General features: G+C 43.6%; 1 protein-coding gene across 3 annotated transcripts in view; it reads left to right on the top strand.

Annotated features, from left to right (window-relative positions):
• RAPGEF6 (Rap guanine nucleotide exchange factor 6) overlaps window positions 1-14,582 on the top strand; it is a 124,591-nt gene extending 110,009 nt beyond the window's left edge. For 2 of the 3 annotated variants that reach the window (XM_082291584.1, XM_082291586.1), the window contains 5 exons: window positions 403-516; window positions 2,559-2,784; window positions 4,574-5,085; window positions 7,970-8,281; window positions 9,982-14,582. In XM_082291584.1, coding sequence (XP_082147710.1) covers window positions 403-516; window positions 2,559-2,784; window positions 4,574-5,085; window positions 7,970-8,281; window positions 9,982-10,007 — 1,190 coding nt within the window. In that variant the 3' untranslated portion in view covers window positions 10,008-14,582. The remainder of the gene's footprint in view (window positions 1-402; window positions 517-2,558; window positions 2,785-4,573; window positions 5,086-7,969; window positions 8,282-9,981) is intronic. The other variant, XM_082291585.1, reaches the window with a different exon arrangement.
• The last annotated feature ends 5,781 nt before the right edge of the window (window positions 14,583-20,363 follow it).

The following is a 20,363-nucleotide window of genomic DNA, read 5'->3' as shown; positions in this document are numbered from 1 at the left end:
TCCACTGAGACTTTTGAGCATCGCTTATAAATATGTTATTTTTGTTAACTTTTATCTGGTTCTTTGAAAATAATGTTTGTTTCTCTGGGATTATTTCATTAATTCAATTTGCTTTCAGCATATTTTTAGCACTGATCTCATGTGATTGAGGTGATCTGTACTTTGTTGTATGTGTTGTGCTAACAGCTCATTGATCTAAAATTAGGTGCTTCACAGACGCTGAAAGACATAATTTTGGGCATGAACACGTTCCACTAAATCTTTGATTTCGTTTTTTTTTGAGCTATACCCAAGTGGTATACAAATAGAATTGAAGAAAAAAGGGCTTAAAATTAGGATGTTATTTTTGTTGTTATTTATCTCATCATCTATCAACATCTGTCTGTGTCTACTTCATTGTAGTTGGCAACATCCAAAGGTCGGATAACTGCAGTCAGATGAATCTCTCTGGCTCTTCCTCATCACTGGCCAGTGAAACCAGCAACAAGAACAGTGGACAGCGCAGCTATGGAATAGGTGGGGCTTATTTACAAAAGCAAATTCGGATGATTTGCCAAGCCGGAGACAGTTCTGAGAAAAGTGCAAAGGTGGCCAGAGAGAAAGAGAGTAGAAAGGCAGAAGCTGAGCATGAACCCACAAAAATAAAGGGATTCCGCTTTAGAAGACTTAGGGAAAGAAGCTTCTCCAGGGAAAGAACAGCTTTTACTGCAAAAAGGGAAGCAGAGCCCACTGAAGTCTTAGAAAGCAGCGAAAACCAAAAGGACAAGGACATTGATACTCTGAGTACAGCAAGTATCTATAGCAACAGCAGTGTGTACGCATCGTACTGCCTATGCACAAGGCCTAGAAGAAGGAGGAAGACTATATAATGTATTTTTAGAAGAAAGACTGATGCCCATGTTGTGTCATATATCCTGAGGTTATCTAAGTTATTTCAGCATTATCCATTTACATGTTTAAGGTGTTTAATGTGCTTCCCTTCCAGATATTTGTGTCAGTTCTTTATAGCTAATCACCCTTACAGTGCAGTGAAGACAATAATGTGAAGTTTAGAAAATCAAGGAACAGGTACAGTGTCAGTTCAGTTACTTAGTGTGTCACAAATGCCAATGAAACAGTAAGTTCTGCAACATTTGTTAATTATCGCAGTCCCTGATATGGTGTAAATGCTCACATCCAGCACTGGTGTGTATTCCACTGGTCACATCTTCTTCTGACCTTTTCAGCCTAGCAAATACTTACATTTATTCTGTTCATATGCATGTGTTGTTATTTTATGGCTCAGCTTTCAGATAGTGTTAATTTCTTTAATGAAGAGGAGCCCCTTTGTTCTCCAGATAGTCGAAGTTCTTGAAGAACGGTGTCTTCACATTAAGGAACACTGTGAGGACATTTCTTACTGCAGTGCAGTAAATTTAAAGAGTCTCTTAAAAATGTAAAGAACATGAAATACTAGTTATTGCCAAAGGAAACTGAAATTTAATCTTAAAAAGGCTGCTCTTAAATACATTTTAAGATTCAGATCTGTAGTTTGATAATATTACTATTTACTGCTCATAGTTGCTCTTAAAATCTTACAGCAATAATCAAAGTTAAGCTGTGAAATCTCAAATTATGAGCTTTATGCTCAGTGGCTGTATGCCAGTATTTCAACCTGCCATAGTGTATCATCTCTGTATTGTTCATGCACTTAAGGGCATCGGTTTTCTATATTAGGTTGTGTGTATCACTGGCATGGCTTTTACACTGCCTTGTCATTTCACTTCTTTACCTAATCAATGTAAATATGTGTTAGTCCAACTAAAAGGCGTATGTGCAGAAATCTAGGAAAAAAAAGCTTGGCTGAGGTGTTGGATATATAGGGGCGTATACCTTATTTGTGTCTGAAAGAAGTTACTTGAGGGTAAGCCAAGCAGGAAAAATTGCATTACACATTTTGCTGTGAATCTGGTGGGGTCTTCAGCTGTTCCCCTTCTATGGGAACAACGCTGGAGTCTGGTCCAGCTCCTGCCAAGGTTGTACTTCCTCCTTTGCTTTCTTCTCTGTTGGCTTTGGAGCAGATAATAAAACTGAAATGGACCATATGGCTAATCCCTGAGTGCTAATAGCTGGCTTTTACCTTAGTCATCATCTCCTTCTCCACTGCCAGGATCTTTTTTTGAGTCTTGCATGGCAGTATGGCAGAGGGATAGTGGGAAGTATGCTGCATTTATGCTGAAGGAGTCAGAGCACTTGCAGAATTGGAACGACCTGATCTGCCCACGCAGTACTGATTCAGTAGGCTGCTGATTCTGGTTGCGTAGGTTAAAGCTGCTGCTCTGGAGAGTAATGGAGTTGCAGGTGGCTTATTGGTGTCCCTGGACTTGCATTAATTAATCAGTGCTAGATGCTGATAGATGCTAAAAGCTTTAGTACCTACCCTAAAATCCTCAGTGGACTGATTGTATGCAAACAGGGTTTGGTTGTTTTTCTTCTAAATATCCTTGCTGTAATATGTGTGTCAATACTTCACTGTTATATGTTGATCAAGACATTCTCCTCTTCTCTGCTGTCCTTAGGCTATGCCCTCATACCTTCCACTAAATCTGACAACTTCTCGGACTCCAGTCACAGTGAGATTTCATCCCGGTCCAGCATCGTGAGCAACTGCTCTGTGGACTCCATGTCAGCAGCACTGCAGGACGAGAGGAGTTTGTCCCAGTCCCTCACTGTGGTGGATTCAGGTGGGGCAGAGAGAAAGGAGCATCCTCAGGCATTGACAGATTACGGCCAGCCCTGCCCGGGGTAAGGTGCAGCTGATTCTGTTTGGGCTTGGTGTCCTGGTGTCAAGAAGGGGTAAGGAAGCTTTGGCCCGGACACAGTTGTGCAGTCCACTGTGGTTATTAAGCTTTTTCTGGAAGCTGGAGGACTGGCTGCTCTGTGTGAGGCTGTTTCCATAAGAAGCTTACAGTATTACTTAGGGAGACAACAGCTTGTTCCTATTGGTGGGGTTTGGCTGGATATTTCTTGCAGGAGACTGGAAGTGTGTTAAAAAGCCAGGATGATACTTAGCAAATTAGTGCCATGGTGAGAGACAGCAAAAGAACAACACAGTATGATCAATTCTCTCCGAGTCAGCAGTGCCAGTCACTTAACATGCTCTAATGTGATATTTAAAGATTTTTCTAGTTACCATTTGTTGCTTAGGCAGACTGGAAGCTTTCTGCCACTGTCCTCCTGACACTTTCCACACAAGAGCTCTTGTTACTTTGGTGCAATGAGAAATTTGTGCTGAAATGATGCTTTGAGCTGGAAGTTTTTGGATTTTTCTTTCTAGATGTAGCACCTTGATCCATATGTATGGATGTAATATGTCTTAATATATCTTGGGATAGCATTGTCTGTCCTCAGATGTCATGGATTCAACTAAATGAGAGATGCTCCTTACATTTCTAATTTTTCCAGCACATGGAATCACAGAATGCTTTGGGTTGAAAGGGACCTTAAAGATCATCTTAATCCAACCCTCATTCTCTGGTCAGGGCTCAGGGTGCTTCCAACCCCATCCAACTTGGTCTTGAACACTACCAGGGATGGAAAGAAATGAGTAATTCAGTTTATTTCGTAGGGTTGAAATGGGAATTTAAAGATGTGCTTCATCAAAGAAAATAATTTCCTTTTCTAGAAGGCATAACACACACTGAGTTCATGTTCTGTGGTTGTTCCTTTATTCCTTAGTTTCAATGGGTTGCAAGGGAAGAAAGTGGATTTTATCCTAGAACTTACAAAATAGAAAAGGAAGGAAAAAAAATTGCTTGCACATATCTAAGAAACATTCCTTGATTTCACAATGTGTCAGTAAACTGCTGAGGGAGGGTGTAGAATTTTAATGTTGTGCTGCCCATGCATTTGTTAACACACCCAGAAATAGTTGGGAGACTTGAATAATGTCTAGCAATCCTATCTTCTGTATTCTAAATTCATACAAACCTGACTTTATTTTTCCCCCCTTAATTGTACTTTTAGAGTGATTAGAGCTTTCAGCAGACATTTCTTTAAAAAAGAAATTTTGGACTTTACTTTTCAGAATCTGTCCCTCCATATTGTTCCCACAAATGTTACTTATGCCCTATATTTCCAAATGTTCTTGAAATTCAGCTGCTTCCACTCTGTCTGAACAACTTGATGTTTCTGCCAGTGAAGGGGTTGGATTTTATTCTAAATATTTATTTTGGTTTTAGTTTATAAATTTAAAGAAAAAAGTGGTAGCAGACTAAATATAAGAGGTAATTTACTCTGCTTTCTGTCAGGTACTGTTGCTCTCATTGGTAGAGAAGAGCTTCTGGGGGCCAGATTTATAGATCTGCAGTGCAGCCTGGAAATGCATGTTGCAAACTTGTTATTACTTGGGAATAACTTCGTTGCTGCTTCGTGCAGTAATGAGTTTGAAGTAACAGTGTCTTGTCAGTGCTCCCCTGTACCTTGACCTTGCTGCTCAGCTGATACAAACCCAGAGTACAGCTCTGAGTACGTCACTCTTACTGTAAAAGCTTACAAGTGTTTTCTTCCCAATTTCTGTTGTTTTCCAATGTAGCTGGTCCATCCCTAGGCCTGCTCTGATCAGAGGGATGGCATTCACATCTTCCATGAGCAGCGAGGAGATCTCCCACGAGCACATCACGGTAGAGGCAGCAGACAGTGGCCGGGGAAGCTGGACTTCATGCTCAAGTAGTTCTCATGACAATTTCCAGAATATCCCAAACCAGAAGAGCTGGGATCTCCTCAATTCTTACCGTCACACCCAGCTGGATGGACCTATAGCTGAAGTGGACCCCACAAACTGCTACTCTGAGGAGGGTTATTTGTATTCCGAAGCCTTTTCCAAAGCCAGCAGGCAGTCGAAAGCCAGCATGGAGCTTGATCAGTCTCGGCAGAGCTGGGCGTCCTCCAGCTCCCTGTCAGACACCTATGAGACAAACTATGGGACAATTAAGCGGAGGGGGCTGGAGAACTCCACAGCAGAGCAGACGGAGGTTTTGGACTCTAAACCAGGCGCTGATACAACTTACAAAACTGTTACTTCGAGTACAGAAAAAGGCCTGATAGGTAAGCCAAGCCAACAGCTCATGGAAGCTGCTACATCTGTTTTTCATTTTGATATTAAGTTGTTAAGAAATGACATCAGCAGGTCTGGGGCTGCCTGGCATGTTGAATCAGCTTCATTCTTGGTTGTAATCAGAGCACTACACAATGTGTTTTCAAGCCACCTTCTTTTGCATTAGGAATATCAAGATAATAAACAAGTGCACTTCCCCATCACTTCATGGGTCTGCAGGAAAACTCTTTTCAGGAAAATGTCAAGCAGTTCTTCTCTGTAGTATGGTATTTTGTTTTTTTGAATGATTGTGGAGGTGTACTCATCACTGTAAATGTTCCTCTGACAAGGATCAATGATCCCATGCTCCTTAAAAAGACTTCCCAGGAATCCAGAGGGAAGAGCATGACTGCAGAGTGGTGTGGAGCTCACCTGCCTCTGTAGGGCTGGGGCTCCTTTCATCTGCAGGGCTTTGGTCTCTGAAAGCTCAGTGGCAAAGCAGATTCCTTTCCTGTCTTTGCTATTTTAAGGTCCCATTTATTTGATTATACAGCTGCAGTTTGGCTACTTACGAAAGGAGAAAAAATTAAAAACGTTCTTTCCAATACACGTAGTTCTATCAGGCAAGATGTTCTTCCCCTGTCCTAGTGAGTTCAGTAGCCAAAATTAAACGAACTGGGTTAGCAGCAAGATAAAACATGGAATGCAAAGCTTTCTAAGACTGTGAGGCAAGGGTGCAGCTGAAATGCAATTTAATTACAGAGTGGATTGCTGGAGGGGTTTATGTTATCAAAGGTAATTGCCTGAATAAACATTGCACATAGGGCAGAGGTCTTGGACTGTGTTCCTCCTTCTTGACGTTGGGAAAGAAATCATGGTGGAGCCTTGCAGAAAATTTGCTCCCAGGTCATTGCTGTGCCTGTGCTCTGCCCTCCCAGCCTTTCGGAGGTGTTCATGAGCATCTGAGCTGTATTAGGAGATAGCAGGTTCACTGGTCAGTACATGCTGTCCTTGCTGACAGCACTTGCCCTTCCTTTTAATTCTTTTTCCATTCTGCACCATGTGGCTGTGAGAAGCAGTCAGAAAGTGCTGGAGTAGGGCATGTGTATGTCTGCTCAAGGAAAGATCTGATATGGGTGGATATAATTCCAGGTTTGCAAATGCAAATCCATTAGCTGTTCACCATCACACAGTATGCCAAAGATATCTTCACTTTATTTCACTGTTAGTAAAATACTACGAATTGCAGCTTGACAAAGGAGCACATTATTCTTGCATTACTACAGTAGACTAAAGGTTAGCTCTAGTGAGCCTGAAGCTTTCTCCTTTGAAGGAGAACCATACCCACCCTCATCATTCCTCCTGCAAATCCAACAAAGAGTGAAGGTGAGGTGAGGATCCAGCCCTTCCCCATCCCTCCAGGGAAGAGCAAACCCTCTTCACTTCTGCTTTCTCACAGAGACCTCATACAGTGCTAGCTAAATGAAAATAAATCTTGTAATTCAACAGAATAAATCTCTGCCTGTACCCACGTGTATCTGCTAAACCCCAGACTTGACTGAATTTGGTTTCGGTTGTTTTACTGTCAGCCCAAGCATGAGCTGAGGTCGTCAAGTATGAGCCAGCTTGTGTTCCTGATACCCAAAACCTGGAATCTCGCAAGTCTACAACACAAAAAGAAATACTGTGTTATTTTTCATCCCTTCACATTCTTCTGAGATAAGAAACTATTACATTTGCTGAAATAAATGAAACTAATGAACATGCACTGTTTAAAATGGATCCACGGGAAGAATGCAAATTTGCTTAACTAACAGATTAAAAAAAATTACCCTGGCTTTGAAACTCTCCTGTTGCAACATGTCCATGGAAAAAAGCCCAATTTAACATGCACATGAGCCCCAGACCTGGGGTGGGAGGGAGGGGAGGCAGCCTAAGAAGAGCTAAATTTTGGGTTGAGAGCCTCTGTGATTTGAACTGCTGCTGAACAGGGCAGGAAGGGAGAAGATGAATTATGTAGCAAATACATTGCAAATAAAAAATATTGATTGTAGCCTTTTCATGACTGCACAAGGTGTAATGCAGCTGTTCCAATGACTTTCTAGTTTTTTCTCACTTGTAAATAGAGAACATAGTTTAAGATAAGGGTATGTAAGAAAACAAAACAAAAACCAAAGGAAAAAAGTAAGAAATTGAAAGTATGGATGTGATAAGCCATTATTCACTCTGTGAAAATGTAAAATAATTAATGCAGGCTCAATACACAGTTTGCCTCATAGAATCGGTTTAACGTGTTGCTATTGTTTTTCTTCCTATAGCATAGCTGGATCGTTTTGTGTCTTTATACACATCAGCTGATACGGTGATGTTTTATTATAATGAGTTTATGTTAAGCCACTGACCTCTTTTGGGTGATGAAGTGGATGTTGGAAGTCAACCAGCAGTTGTTGCTGTGCAAAGTAACTCTCAGCTGGTTGCCTTAATTCCTTCTGTTTCCGTTTCCCAGCCTGTAGCAGTGGCAGCAGACTTGGCTGTGCTGGCTCTCCATCCAGCTGGAGAGCTCCAGAGCATCCCCTGGTGCAGCAGGGGCACAGGGATAGAGTCTGTAATAAAAGGTGTTAATTGCAGTCTGAATGCAGACAAGCTTAGAGTCCTCTTTCCACTCAACTGGCATCTCAGCTAAGGAGTTCATGGGTTCTCTTGCTACTCTGACTTCTTAAAATAAATAGAAAATAAAGGCATAAATACCTGCTGCTGTTGTTATAACCAATGTTTCTGCATTTGCGTTTTGTTATCAGTTTCTGTTTTGCCATTGTAACATTTCATGATTTTTTAACGTTTTGTTTCCTTTGTTTTTCTTCTTTAACATTTCCATTGCTTATTTCTTGTGCCCAGTGTACTGTGTCACCTCACCTAAGAAGGACGATAGGTATAGGGAGCCACCGCCCACCCCTCCGGGATATATGGGGATTTCTTTAGCGGACATAAAGGAAGGATCGCCCCACCACCCACACCTCAAACCTCCAGACTATAGTGTGGCAGTGCAGAGGTCAAAGATGCTGCACAGTGACCTCTCTAGACTTCCATCAGCTGCTCTCGGTAGTGACCCGGTGGCCCGTGTCTCCTCGAGGATGCCTCAGTGGCACGGCCGGCAGCCGTCCAGCCCCAGAGTAGCAGAGTTGCCTGACGCAGATAGTGAAGAGGATGGTAGGTGAACACCTGGCTTGGGAGTGGGGCTATGCAGGGTGCACTTCGCAGCGGTGTTCTGGGCTTTCTCTTGGGTCATTCTTGGAGATTAAAAGCTGATTAATCTCTAAATACACAGTTTTGTTTGTATGACTGTATGCACACACGTGGCTGTGTATGTCATGCATAGCTGTGTGCATGTACATACACGTTTAAAGCAAAGAAGAATGCCTTCCCCTTAGAAAAAGCATGTTGGCACCAAACAGGCTCAAATTATATGTAAATAAACATACAAAAATATATGTCACAAGATCTCCTAAAGTACAACTGAGACACTTAAGAGCATGTAGGTTTTTTTTTTCTTTAAAATCTGTCCCCTCTCAGACAGTGATGGGACACTGACAGGTGACAGGTGACAGGTAGAAAAACTCCAGCCTCCCTGAGTTAACTGGTGTTCCAGTGCTTTGGCTGGAATCAGGGTGATGGTCTAAAATGAGTGATTTGGATTTGGTGAACTCATTTGATTTGTATTCAGGTGTGCTGGCATTGACCTGCCTTATGCCTCAACAAATATTTTTGTAGATTGAGTTTCAAAATAGTGACCTTCTGTTCTTCTGGAGAGTGCATTTGATGAAACGAGTGTTCTCTGCCTAACTTGCCCTGACAGTGTCTCTTCCACTTCATTTTTCATTATCTTGTTTGAAGCAACAGCCAGTGGTGCCAAGCATGGCATCTGTGGGGTGACCAAAATATGAGAGGATTTTCCAATAAGGACTGCTCTTATATTGTGTCAAAACTAACTTCAGGTCAGGGGAATTTCTACTTAATTGTTTATCTGGTGATTTGCTTTTAATTTCTATGCACCGATGTGATCTTCTGTACCCTTCACTGGTGAACTTGTTTTTTATTAGAATGTTGTGATCATTTCCTTTCATTTCAGTCCGATTTAAAATGAGCCCGTATTTAGATTAAAACAATTTCTGATGCAAAATGATTGTATCTTGGCCCTTTAAAATATTTAAGCAGTATTTAACATATCTATTAGTACTACAGTTTAAACTTAGAGTAAACATAAAATTGCCTGGAATTAATTGTTCTGTTTTTGATGTAAAAATAAGGAAGTCATTGCTTCAAACATTTTTAATCCAAATTTTTCTAAGCTAAATTTAACTGTACACCTTTGGAGACACCTATTTTACTATTTTTGAAGCGCCTGGTTAATTTTATTTGGGATAAAATGCTCACTGCATGGAAATTTGCTGGCTTTTTTCCCAAATCCATAGCTTTTGGCATACTGGGAAACTGCATGCTGATAATTTTTGGAGGATCTGGGATTTTCTGTTTTGCAATATGTCTTTATCGTATGACCATCATACCTCAGACTGCAGAAGCTGTGGATGCCCCATCCCTGGAAGTGCACAAGTCTAGGCTGGATGGGGCTTGGAGCAACCTGGATGGTGTCTCTGCCTATGGCATGGAGTTGGAACAAGATCCTTTATAAAGTCCCTTCCAACCCAAACCATTCTGTGATTCCTTGAGGTTATGATAAATGGTGGTATGGAATGTGTAGTGATCAATGATAAAGACAGTGAAAACACTGCTGAAGGGGTGCAGTTGGCATGGACCCACTGTGATCACCTCAATAGGTGCTGGTTTGTGCCCTATGTGCCCGAGGTGGGGACTGGTGGAATAACTGCCTGTTTCTTTGTCTTCTTTTGCAGAAGATGAACAAGTATCAGCAGTTTAACCCTTGGGCTATTTATATAAACCACTCACAACACAAGCGATGTGGGAAAAGGACTCATGGTTCTGTTAGCGACTGCTGACAACTTGCTGCTACTGACCTCAGACCTTGCCTCTGTCACAGACGAGATGGAATGGGTTGGATCACCTCTCTACATCTTCCTTCACTCTGCCACCACCACCTGAGAAGCTACTTTTGCCTGTGAAATAGCAAATCCTGTTCAAGGAATGTGCTGACTGCCTGGATACCAATATGGGTACGCAGAGATGGACTGAGCTTCGTGCATTGGGGAGGACCAGTTGTCACCACCACTTGAAACTTGGGAGCATTTTTCTGTATGATACCATGTAATCCTTTGGTAGTTTCCATTGTCGTTATTTTCTACATGACGGTTAGAAGTCTGAGTGTTATTTTATGAACTTAAAAAAAAAAATTATATCAAAATATCAGCAAAAGCGAAGGATGTTGCTGAAGTATCTGAAAATAATTTATTAATTTAATTTTTTTTAATGGGAGTTTCATTTATGTGCGTTGGGAGTGCTCTGGTTGGCTAATATAAATGTTTAGTCAATGTGACAGTAAATTAGGTACACATCAACTGTTGTGCTCTCGAAATAAACACAGAAAAGTGTTTTGTAGATTTTAGAGTGGGTTTAGATTTAATATGCATAGAGCCCAAAGCCCTGCAGAGCAGCGTGTGTCAAGCCAGCACTCCTGCTGCTCCCCTCCTACATGGACACAGCAGAAACCCACTGTCCCAAGGATTTTTAGAAATTTTTTTAGCTGCCAGCCAACTAAGGCAACAGTTGGTGCTCTTCTCTATTAAGGAATGTTTGAAATGTGGAAGCTGTAGCTTACAGGGAGCATTTGGGGAGATCTGAAGCTTTCCCAAAAGAGTTTTAACCAGGTTTTGCCCTGCAGATTTCAACATGCAAAGCATGTTTTAAAACTCAAAACTCAGCTGTGTGTTGTGGTTTTTAAGATCATCCCACATGTCCTGGCCTTTTCCCAGAGTTGCACAGGATTTAGGTGCAAAGGTTATCTTTGAAAAAAATAATGAAATAATTAGAAATCAGCTACATTTCACAATAAAATTGAAACTGAATAATAAATGACACAGTGCTTACAGAAGAGCATAAAGCATTTTATGACGGATTAAAAAACCCTGTGGTGTTTATCTGGAAAATACAGATGATCTCAAATCATTTTGTTTTAAATCCTAGCTAAAAATCCTGGTGTCGTCGATGTCAGTGAGAGTTTTGACTTACAGCCAGCCACTATTAACCCATGATCCTCTAGTTTGACTATGGTCAAAATAATTGCTTCTTTGATTTTACTTTTAGCCAGCCAGAGTGCAGAGGGGTAGAACTGGAAATACCTGCAGGTTCTTTACTTTTCTTTCTGTCTTTCCGTCTTTCTTTCACACCCCATTCTAGTGTTAAAATCAGACATGAATGTGTGAATATGTATTTAAACATTTAATTGTAAATCTTGTGATGTTTACAGCCTAAGCTAGAAAGATTATGTTTGTCATTTTTACAGTGCCTCAAAACTGATTTCTATATCCATAGTCGTGAAGAGCTTTAAGGTTTTGGTTTTTTTTTTTTACCTGTATGTGTGCAGGGGTGCAAGGTGAACGCAATGTTTTTGGAAAATGCCACAAGTACCAAGAACAACCCAAAGCCTTTGATGTGCTCTTTCCATAGCAGCTCGGGGCTGATGCAGCCCAGGTGGATGCGAATGACCCAGCCTGTGTCTGCCTTCAGAGCAGTGCCAGGTTCAACATTGCCTGGCATGTACCTGTACTGATTGGAATTGGGAAGGTGCAAATCAACACTGATGCTGAGGAAGAAGATATCTAATTTGTCACTCATTGGTTGGCTGTATGAATTTTTGGCACAAGTGTCTGAGAAGCAAATGGTTGAAAAAATATATTAAAAACCTCTGGAGGTATGGCATAATGCATTTTGCTTTCTCGAGGCCTTAATGCTTATAATGAACCTGCACAGGCCTTAATGACTAAAGATTAATGTGTCAAAGCAATGCAGGGCACAGTGAGTGTTTTCAGCACATGCAATATTGATAATAGACCTGTTGAACTGATATTCCTGTGGGATGTAAATCCAAGTCCTGGACAGCCATCCCACTGTCAGCTGTAGTTCTCTTGTTAACTTCAACATGGAAACGACAGGCTTTGTGTTCCATCAGAAATTGTCTGCATTGTGCCAGGTGAATGAAACCCTGTGGTTCCTTGGCCATGGGGGGAGAGCTGCAGCTAATTCCAGCCTGTTGAACAAAAATATAGGGGATGGGGGTTACTAAAGTGGCTTTTTTCCCCCAAAACCCAGTAGTGCTGCCTTTGAGGACACAGGGAAGCCCCTGTGGGGAGCAGGGTCAGGGTCTCCTGGCAGTCAGCAAGAGCAGCTGAATAAATCACCCATCCAAACATGGTGTTTGATGGTGTTTGCACATCAACAGCATCCGCCTGTTTCACAGGGCTTGGCAGACACTGAAACATTCTGGAATGAGTGAAAGTCTCACTAATCATATTTTTCCTAATAGCCAACACAGCTGGTGTACATAAATCATGCATTAAACGACGGACAGATGAGCTACTCCTGCTTCTCCTGCCTTGCACAGTGTGGCTTCTCTTCTGTTCCTTGCTGGGGTTTTTGTTTGTTTGCTTGTTTTTAACTGGACCAATCACATTGATTTGGGCCAGTAGCCAAATGTAGTGTGTCTGGTATGGGTTTGAAGAGACATTATCCCTTTTTTTTGGTCATTCAGACAAAAGCAAGATGGTGGTTAGTACCTGTTATACACTGCTTTGTTGAAGTGATGTCTTCTGGACCACAGATCCCTGACTTGGTACCTCTGCCAGGTTCTTCTAACTCAGGCTCTGATGCTGATAAACAGTTAAGGTGCCTCATGTGTTCTTCCACTGCCATACCTGGATTTGCTCGCTTCCTGTTCGTTGTTTGCTCCTGACTTGCTGGTGAAAGATGCATTTCAGGTTCTTGTGATTTAAGCACACAGTATTTTGTTACAAATCTTAAACTTTCAAATAATTCCTGAGAAAGCAGTGTAGTTTGGTAAAATTGAATTGGCCTCTCCAGTTGCAGAAAGGGGAAAATGAGATCACTGAGCTTCTGAGCACCAGCTTCATCTCCCAGGTGCACAAAAGAATGGAAAGACAATGGCTGTAGATGTTTGCAGTTCATCATTTTGCAAAGTGGACAAATTTTGAGTGTTTGCCAACAATGGGCAGTGTGGGGCTTTCCTGGCTGCTTCCTTTTGTCTTTACTCAGATATGTGTGGCCTTACCTTGAGTCCTGCATGTGATTTTTAAGCACCACGATATGAAAAAGACTTGAAGCTATTAGAGAGCATCCAAAGGAGGCACGAGGATGGGGAAGGGTCTGGATAGGGGAAGCCTTATGAGGAGTGGCTGAGGGCTCTTGGTTTGTTCAGCCTGGAGAAAAGGAGACTGAGGGGAGAGAGACCTTATTGCAATCTACAGTATCCTTCTGAGGGGCAGCATCGATCTCTTCACTGTCATGACAAGTGACAGGTCCTGAGGAAATGGCCTGAAGCTGTGTCAGGGGAGATTTAGGTTGAGTATTAGGAAAAGGTTTTCCACCCAGAGGGTGGTTGGGCACTGAACAGGCTCCCCAGGGAAGTGGTCACAGCACCAAGCCTGGCAGAGCTCAAGAAGTGTTTGGACAACGCTCTCAGGCACAGGGTGGGATTATTTGGGATGGTGCTGTGCAGTGCCAGGAGTTGGACTCGATGATCCTGATGGGTCCCTTCCAGCTCAGCAAATTCTGTGATTCCAGGTGAGTGATGCTTCACTGGTCAGAGCCCATTGCTTGGGATGGGATGTGCTGGAGCTGTCTGCACCTGCTGGAGGCAGAGGGTGTCCCCAAGGGCTGAACCAGTGATGCCACTTGCAGAGGGGCTTGTGGGGTGCCAGGGGTGTTCCAAAACCTCTTTCATCACATCCCAAGTCGTTTTACTGTAGGCAACAGTGGAAATACAACCCTGTCATTTAAGTTTTTATAAAACATTAGAATTTTTAAAGGATAAACTTAGCACTGCCTTTGCAAAAAGAGAAGAAAAAAGGGATACTCTCTCTTTAGAAAAGCTTTACACGCTATATTTTAGAACGCTTGTATAGAGGGTAATCTATCTTGAATTCCCAACCCAACTTTTGCTTCTGTTGTGCTTTTTATTATCTTTATTTCTGATATACCTGGAATGCAGTTTAGCTTGGTATTAATTAAATTCTAAATATGTGAGCATATTGGCAAAACTGCACAGATGTAATGATATTCCAATAGCAATTGTACTGCGCAAGTCAGTGATTGTAAAGTATTCTGTAACAAGCAATGTTTGTCTCCTATTTTTTGATACCTCTTACACTTATGTCTTTTAGAAAGACAGTGCCTCTGTATGCTTTTTGTATTTTTACTGAGTGATTGTAAATATTTGTTATATTTTTGGTTAAGAGAATGTTTAAAAGTACTGTTTATTATCCAATCTATTAATATGTTGGAATCAATAAACAATCAACATCTATTAATTGTTTTCAGCAGCTGTTTTCTGGCAGCCAGTGGAGGATGGAGCTGAGGTGATGCAGAGCTGGGGAGAGCCTGGTGCTAATGATGCTAACCCCTGGGTCAGAGAGGAGCCCCCACTGAGTGATTTTGTTGTGTCTTCACAGTGAGGACAATACAAACGTGATGTTCAGAGGGCTGCAACACCTTTTCTGTGAAAACAGGCTGAGGCAGCTGGAGTTTTTCAGACTGAAGAAAAGGATCTGTGGACACCTTAGAGCCACTTTCAGTGTCTAAAAGGGCTCCAAGAGAGCTGGAGAGGGACTCTTGTCAAGGGGAAATGGCTTTAATCTGAAGGAGGGCAGGATTAGTTTTGACCTTAGGAAGAAATTCTTGCCTGTGAGGGTGGTGAGGCCCTGGCACAGGTTACCCAGAGAAGCTGTGGCTGCCCCATCCCTGGAAGTGTTCCAGGCCAGGTTGGACAGGGCTTGGAGGAACCTGGGATAGTGGAAGGTGTCCCTGCCCATGGCAGGAGGGGGGGCATTGGGCTGGATGACCTTGGAAAGTCCCTTCCCACCCAAACCATTCTGTAATTCTATGATCCTTCCCTGGGTCCTGTGGCTGCTGCCTCCATATCAACCCAGACAGACCAGAGAGAGCCTGAGGCCCTTGGGCAGCGTGTGGTGCCTTCCAATCCTACACCCTGTGCAACACATACAGGTGGAGGTGTGTGCTGGCACGGTGGGTGGAACCACAGAGTTGAAAATACTTCTTTTCCCCCCTTATTTTTGTAGAGGGCTTGTGGCCCCCAGCCACCCCAGTGTGGTGCTGAAGGTGGGATGGACAGCGGGAGCAGGAGCTGTGCTGGGCCTGCCTGCCCTGGCTGGCATGGCCACTTTCTGACTGGTTTTTCCCTCCATTTGTGTACTGATCATACAAAAGCTAAGCTATGTGGGAACTTTATGGGTAGGGACAATTTTTTTCAGGGAGCAGGACACTTGTATAATGTGTTCTTTGCTGGCAACCAGAGTCTGCAGCTTCCTGTCCTTTGCTCCCCCAGTGCAAATGGCATTTTCCTCCCTTCCTCCCTGTACAGCCCCTTTCCCTGCCTTGTACATGGGGATGTGGCTGCACATCTGCTGCAGGTCAGATGAGTGTTGAGTTTTATCTTCACCATCTTACTCGCCCCAGTGAGACTTTTCAGTTTTAGAATCCCAGGTTTGTTTGGGTGGGAAGGGACCTTAAGCCTCACCCAGTTCCAACCCTCTGCCATGGGCAAGGATGATCAGAGCCCTGTCCAGCCCCACCTTGTTCTCAGAATCTTGTTCAAAACCAGCCTGGTTTTGTTCCCAGGGAGATCTTTGAATCTGGGCAGTTTCTGGGAGGTGGTAAGGTTTCTTAATTTTTTTTTTTCTTTTTTTTTTTTTTTTTTTTAATGTCTGAAAACTTCCGTTCTTTTTAAAGAAGGAAAAGGAGCAGAGCTGCCACAAGAGGCCAGCATTGCCTGCGGTTTTGTGAGCGCCTGTGCAGGGGCCGTGCACATTGTTCCTGCGATGCTCGGCCAGTACCCAGCACCCTGGCGGGTGGCACTGGGGACATTTTGGGGTTCACCTGTTGCTCTCCAGTCGTGGGCTGCCCTGGGCCCCTTGGCAATGTCTGCTGGGACCGTGTGGAGCCATGCAGTGCAGGAGGACGTGGGTCTTAGCAGGTCACTTTGCATTTAGGACTTTTCAAGGCTGTCTGGTACCTGGTCCCGATTTCTCCCTCATGTGCTTGGATGACCCCTTTTCATCCATGATAGTTATCCCGCCTTGGGATCCATTGTGCTGGAGGGAGGCTGTGAAGTATTTCTTCCCATGGCAGAAGCATAAGCAGCTGGTAGGACAGTGTGGGAAGGCAGCAAGTAGCTCTCAGATTGTGTTGGGAGGGGTAGTGCCACAATGGCCTGACTGCAGCCAGCAATTCCTTGTGTAAAATGAAATGGAGGAGAAGCAGTGTCATTAGTGAGCAATCCATTTAATGAGTTATTTGGATTTTGGGCTTCTCTTTTACCTTCTCTTTCCAGGTGATGGAAACCCAGCACATGATGTACAGCATCACTTCCCATCCTCACATTCCTTGTCCAAGCCTTTGGGTTAGACCTGGTGCTGTTGGAGTGGAGCAAGCTTGCTGCTTTGACGGAGCTTCATATTCCCTGTGCTCAAGGGCTTCTGAAGCTTCACTTAGTGCATCAAATAGCTGCTAATCTGAATTTGAGTGTATTCCCTGGGGGCACTCAGCCAAGGCTTTTCTTGGTTTTCTGCTAGAGAGTCAGTATTAATCTGATTTTATTGGGAAGAGTTAAAAATTGCTTGTTAGACTGCAGTAGTGTTGTGTGTTATATGCTCATGGAGAAGTTGAGAATTTTCCCTCCAAAGTAAATATGAAAAGGGAGATGAATTCTCCCCCCCTCCACAGAAGATTACTCGCCCAGCAGATGCTGCCTGCTGGAAACATGCTTTCTTTTTGCCATAAGGGAGAAGACAAGAACTGCACTGGCAGCAGCAGGGTCACAGCCCGGGGTGTCCCCACCACCTGGGGACTTGCCAGGAGGGCTCTGCAGGCAGGGTCAGTCAGTGCTTTCAGCCACTCATCATTTTTTAAGAGGGTAAAATGTGCTGGAGAGACCATGTTTGAGCACCAGGAGGACTAAAACCTGTCCCTGCACCATTCTTCCCTCCGGGTTGAATTCCTGCACTTTTGGGGCTGGAGTAAACGCATTTCTCCTCATCCAGCCTTAGTTCAGGAGGAGCACTTCAAGTCTATGGTGTTTGTGCTATGTGCTTTCAGGCTGTGGCATCAGCTGTTTTGGTTTGACCCAAACTTTTGCAGTATTTTTAGCTTTCCTGAAGATCCAGGTCCTGGAGGCACGTGATGAAGTGAACTGATGACATTTTGGTGGGGCTGTTATGTAAAGCAGTTCTCATTGCTACAAAAACCTTGGAAACAAACTATAAAATGAATTCTTAAAAAAAAAAAGTGAAGGAAATGAAGACCAATATTGATTTAACCTGCCTCTGGCTCTTGTCAGCACTGAACTGCTGGCTCCTGATGCTAAATTCCCACAGCCCATCAACAGAAAAGCACAACGTCTTTCCCCAGGGTATTGCCCTGAAGACTTTTACTTGTCTGAGTGAGCCAGCACTCCTAGAAATGAAGGAAGAACCAAATTGTTTGTACAAGATGAATGTTAAATGGGCTCCACAAAGATTTCTGTTCATTCCCCTGAATTTGTCAGAGGAGGAGAGTAATTACCAGTGTCACAGTGCTGCAAGTCAGTCTTGGTTTGGGAGAGAGGGAGAAATATGGTAATAAGTGAGGTTCCAATGTAGATGTAGTTGCATTTAACACTTGTGAGTAGCAATAAAGATGAAGGTTGTAATTGTATGTGCAATTTCAAAGCTCACAACGTAATTTTATATCCTCAAGCATCTGTTTTAGGATCAGCGTAAGGTGTCAGATAACTGGCTTATTTTTAGATCTATCAGGCACCATCAAGTTTATTATAAATTCAAACTCATTTATGTAAACATGATTTCGGTTGAACAACTCCACAGTGAGGTGGTCCTGGGGACAGTGTGTTTGGAGCAGCAGAGCTCCACTTAGCTGTTCAGCGGGATGCTACTACATGGCAAAACTCACGGCTCCAGAGGGAGAATGCCCTTGCAGGAAGTTGTTTTACTCAGGAAAAGCTCTTTTGGGATATCAGGGGTTGATGGAGGCTTTCATGACCTATTTGCCCAGGACTGTGAGCAAACCTTGTCTTCACCTCAGTGTATTGTATTTTTGGGTAAATACAGCACTAATGCTTGGCTGCAATATGATGGCTCCTCTTCTTTCTCTCATTTTATTTTCAGTGTTAGTAGTGAAGCTTGTGTGGAGGGGAAAGTCTCCTGGTAGCCTTCTGCTTGGAGGACCAAAGGAGTGATGAAGGACCTGGTATTAGGAAGGAATTCTTCCCTGTGAGGGTGGTGAGGCCCTGGCACAGGGTGCCCAGAGAAGCTGTGGCTGCCCCATCCCTAGAAGTGTCCAAGGCCAGGTTGGATGGGGCTTGGAGCAACCTGGGATAGTGGAAGGTGTCCCTGCCCATGGCAGGGAGTGGAATCAGATGAATTTTATGAGCTTTATACAGGAGGTGCTGTGCAGGTGCCATCCAGTGTGGGTTCTCCAGGCTGCTCCTGCAGGCGACAGAGGTTTCAAAGGTTTTGGGGAGCAGCATCACCCTGTGATTAGATGCCCCTGGCTCCCCATGGGTGCTGTTCAGGTGCCTTTGTTGTTGGTTTCCCAGCTATCTCATGGTGGGATGCTGAGAACTCTTCTGGCCTCTGCAGCTTTCTGCCAGGCTGTGGTGCCTGGGCAGGCTTTGTGCTCCCTGCACAGAGGGAAGAAGTTAAATTTAGTGGAAGTCACATCCATTTTACAGCAGTATTGGTTAAATGTAATTGGAGGTGTGACTTCTAAATGAGGCTGTTTGGTTTTCAACGAATGTTTCACATTGAGAAAACGAGTAACCAAGGACATGCAAAAGTGGCGTGTGATGTGAACCTGGGACCTTACCTCGGCTCCCTTGGTGGTATCCATCAGTAGGGACATGCCTCTGCCCTGGCTTAATTGAACAATGCTGCCACTAATGGGTGGGAGAAATCTGCTGGTGTTCAAGTACCTTGTTTCATCAGCAAAGGAATGTTTGAAAAATGAAAGCAGCAGCAGAAACTGAGGAAGCTATTGGATTCCTGCTGCCTTGTCTCTGGAGAAAGCTGTTCCATTGCAGATCTCCTCGCAGTGGGATGAGTAATCTCCTGACTTTGCTGTAAAACCTTTCCTACGCTGCAGAGACCGTTGTGACTAAAGCAGATATTAAAAGTAACTTAATTATCAGGAAATTATACTAGTTTAAAAACCAGATATTTGGTGGGGTTGTCAAGAGGTGCAGAAACTTGGTCAGTTGGAAATTACCAATTAAAAAGACTCAGTTTGGTTGTGACCCTTCTCTTCCAGCCTAGGGAAAATATGAACCAAGAGATTCAGTAGCTGATGCTTCTGTTACCTGTGCCCTTACCTGCCACATGGAAATGTCATCTGTGGCCAGAGGGAGTTGTCCTGTGCTGATGAGAGCCTTGGGAAGAGGGCTGGCAGCGCTGGCACCTGCTCTTGGGTTCCTTGGGTTGTTTGAATGCATGAATGTCACCCTGGAAGGTGTGAGCTAGACCCTCATGGGGCATTAAACATGCAGCACAGCCCTGGCACTGTGGGGTGTGTTTTATTTGCAGGATTTATTATTCCATGGGAAGGCAATGCTGTCTGGCATCATGATGACCCACAACGGGCAGCGATGCTGCTGCAGAACCCACTGCTGACCAGCAAAGGTGGGGAGGACTAGAAATGTGCTGGGTTACGTTTTTTTAATCTGAATTATTATTTCACAGATAGCTGAACTGGCAGATCAAGAAGTTCAGTGCTGCAGTTTGTGTGATGGGGGTTTGGCACCAGGTGTTTACACGAGTAATGCGCACATGAATGACTTGCAGGCATCATTATATGTTTCATCTAGTCCTGTCAAACAAGCAAAGTGACTGCAGGGGACACCCCACTGTGCCTGTTAACCCAGATCTGCTTGTGGTGCTGCCGCTTACTTTGGTTTTAGGCTGGTTCTGCCCTGTGAGCAGCCATGTGCCAAGCGTGTGCCGCTCTGTCACCGCTGGCAGCCGAGGCTGCGTGTGGGGAGCGTCAATAGCCAGCCAGGTTTTCACTGGGCAAATGATGT

The sequence above is a fragment of the Coloeus monedula genome, assembly GCF_965178545.1.
Source record: "Coloeus monedula genome assembly, chromosome: 15".
Lineage (NCBI taxonomy): Eukaryota > Metazoa > Chordata > Aves > Passeriformes > Corvidae > Coloeus > Coloeus monedula.
The sequence above is the reverse complement of the archived record's forward strand: the minus strand, read 5'-3'. Positions and strand labels throughout refer to the sequence as shown.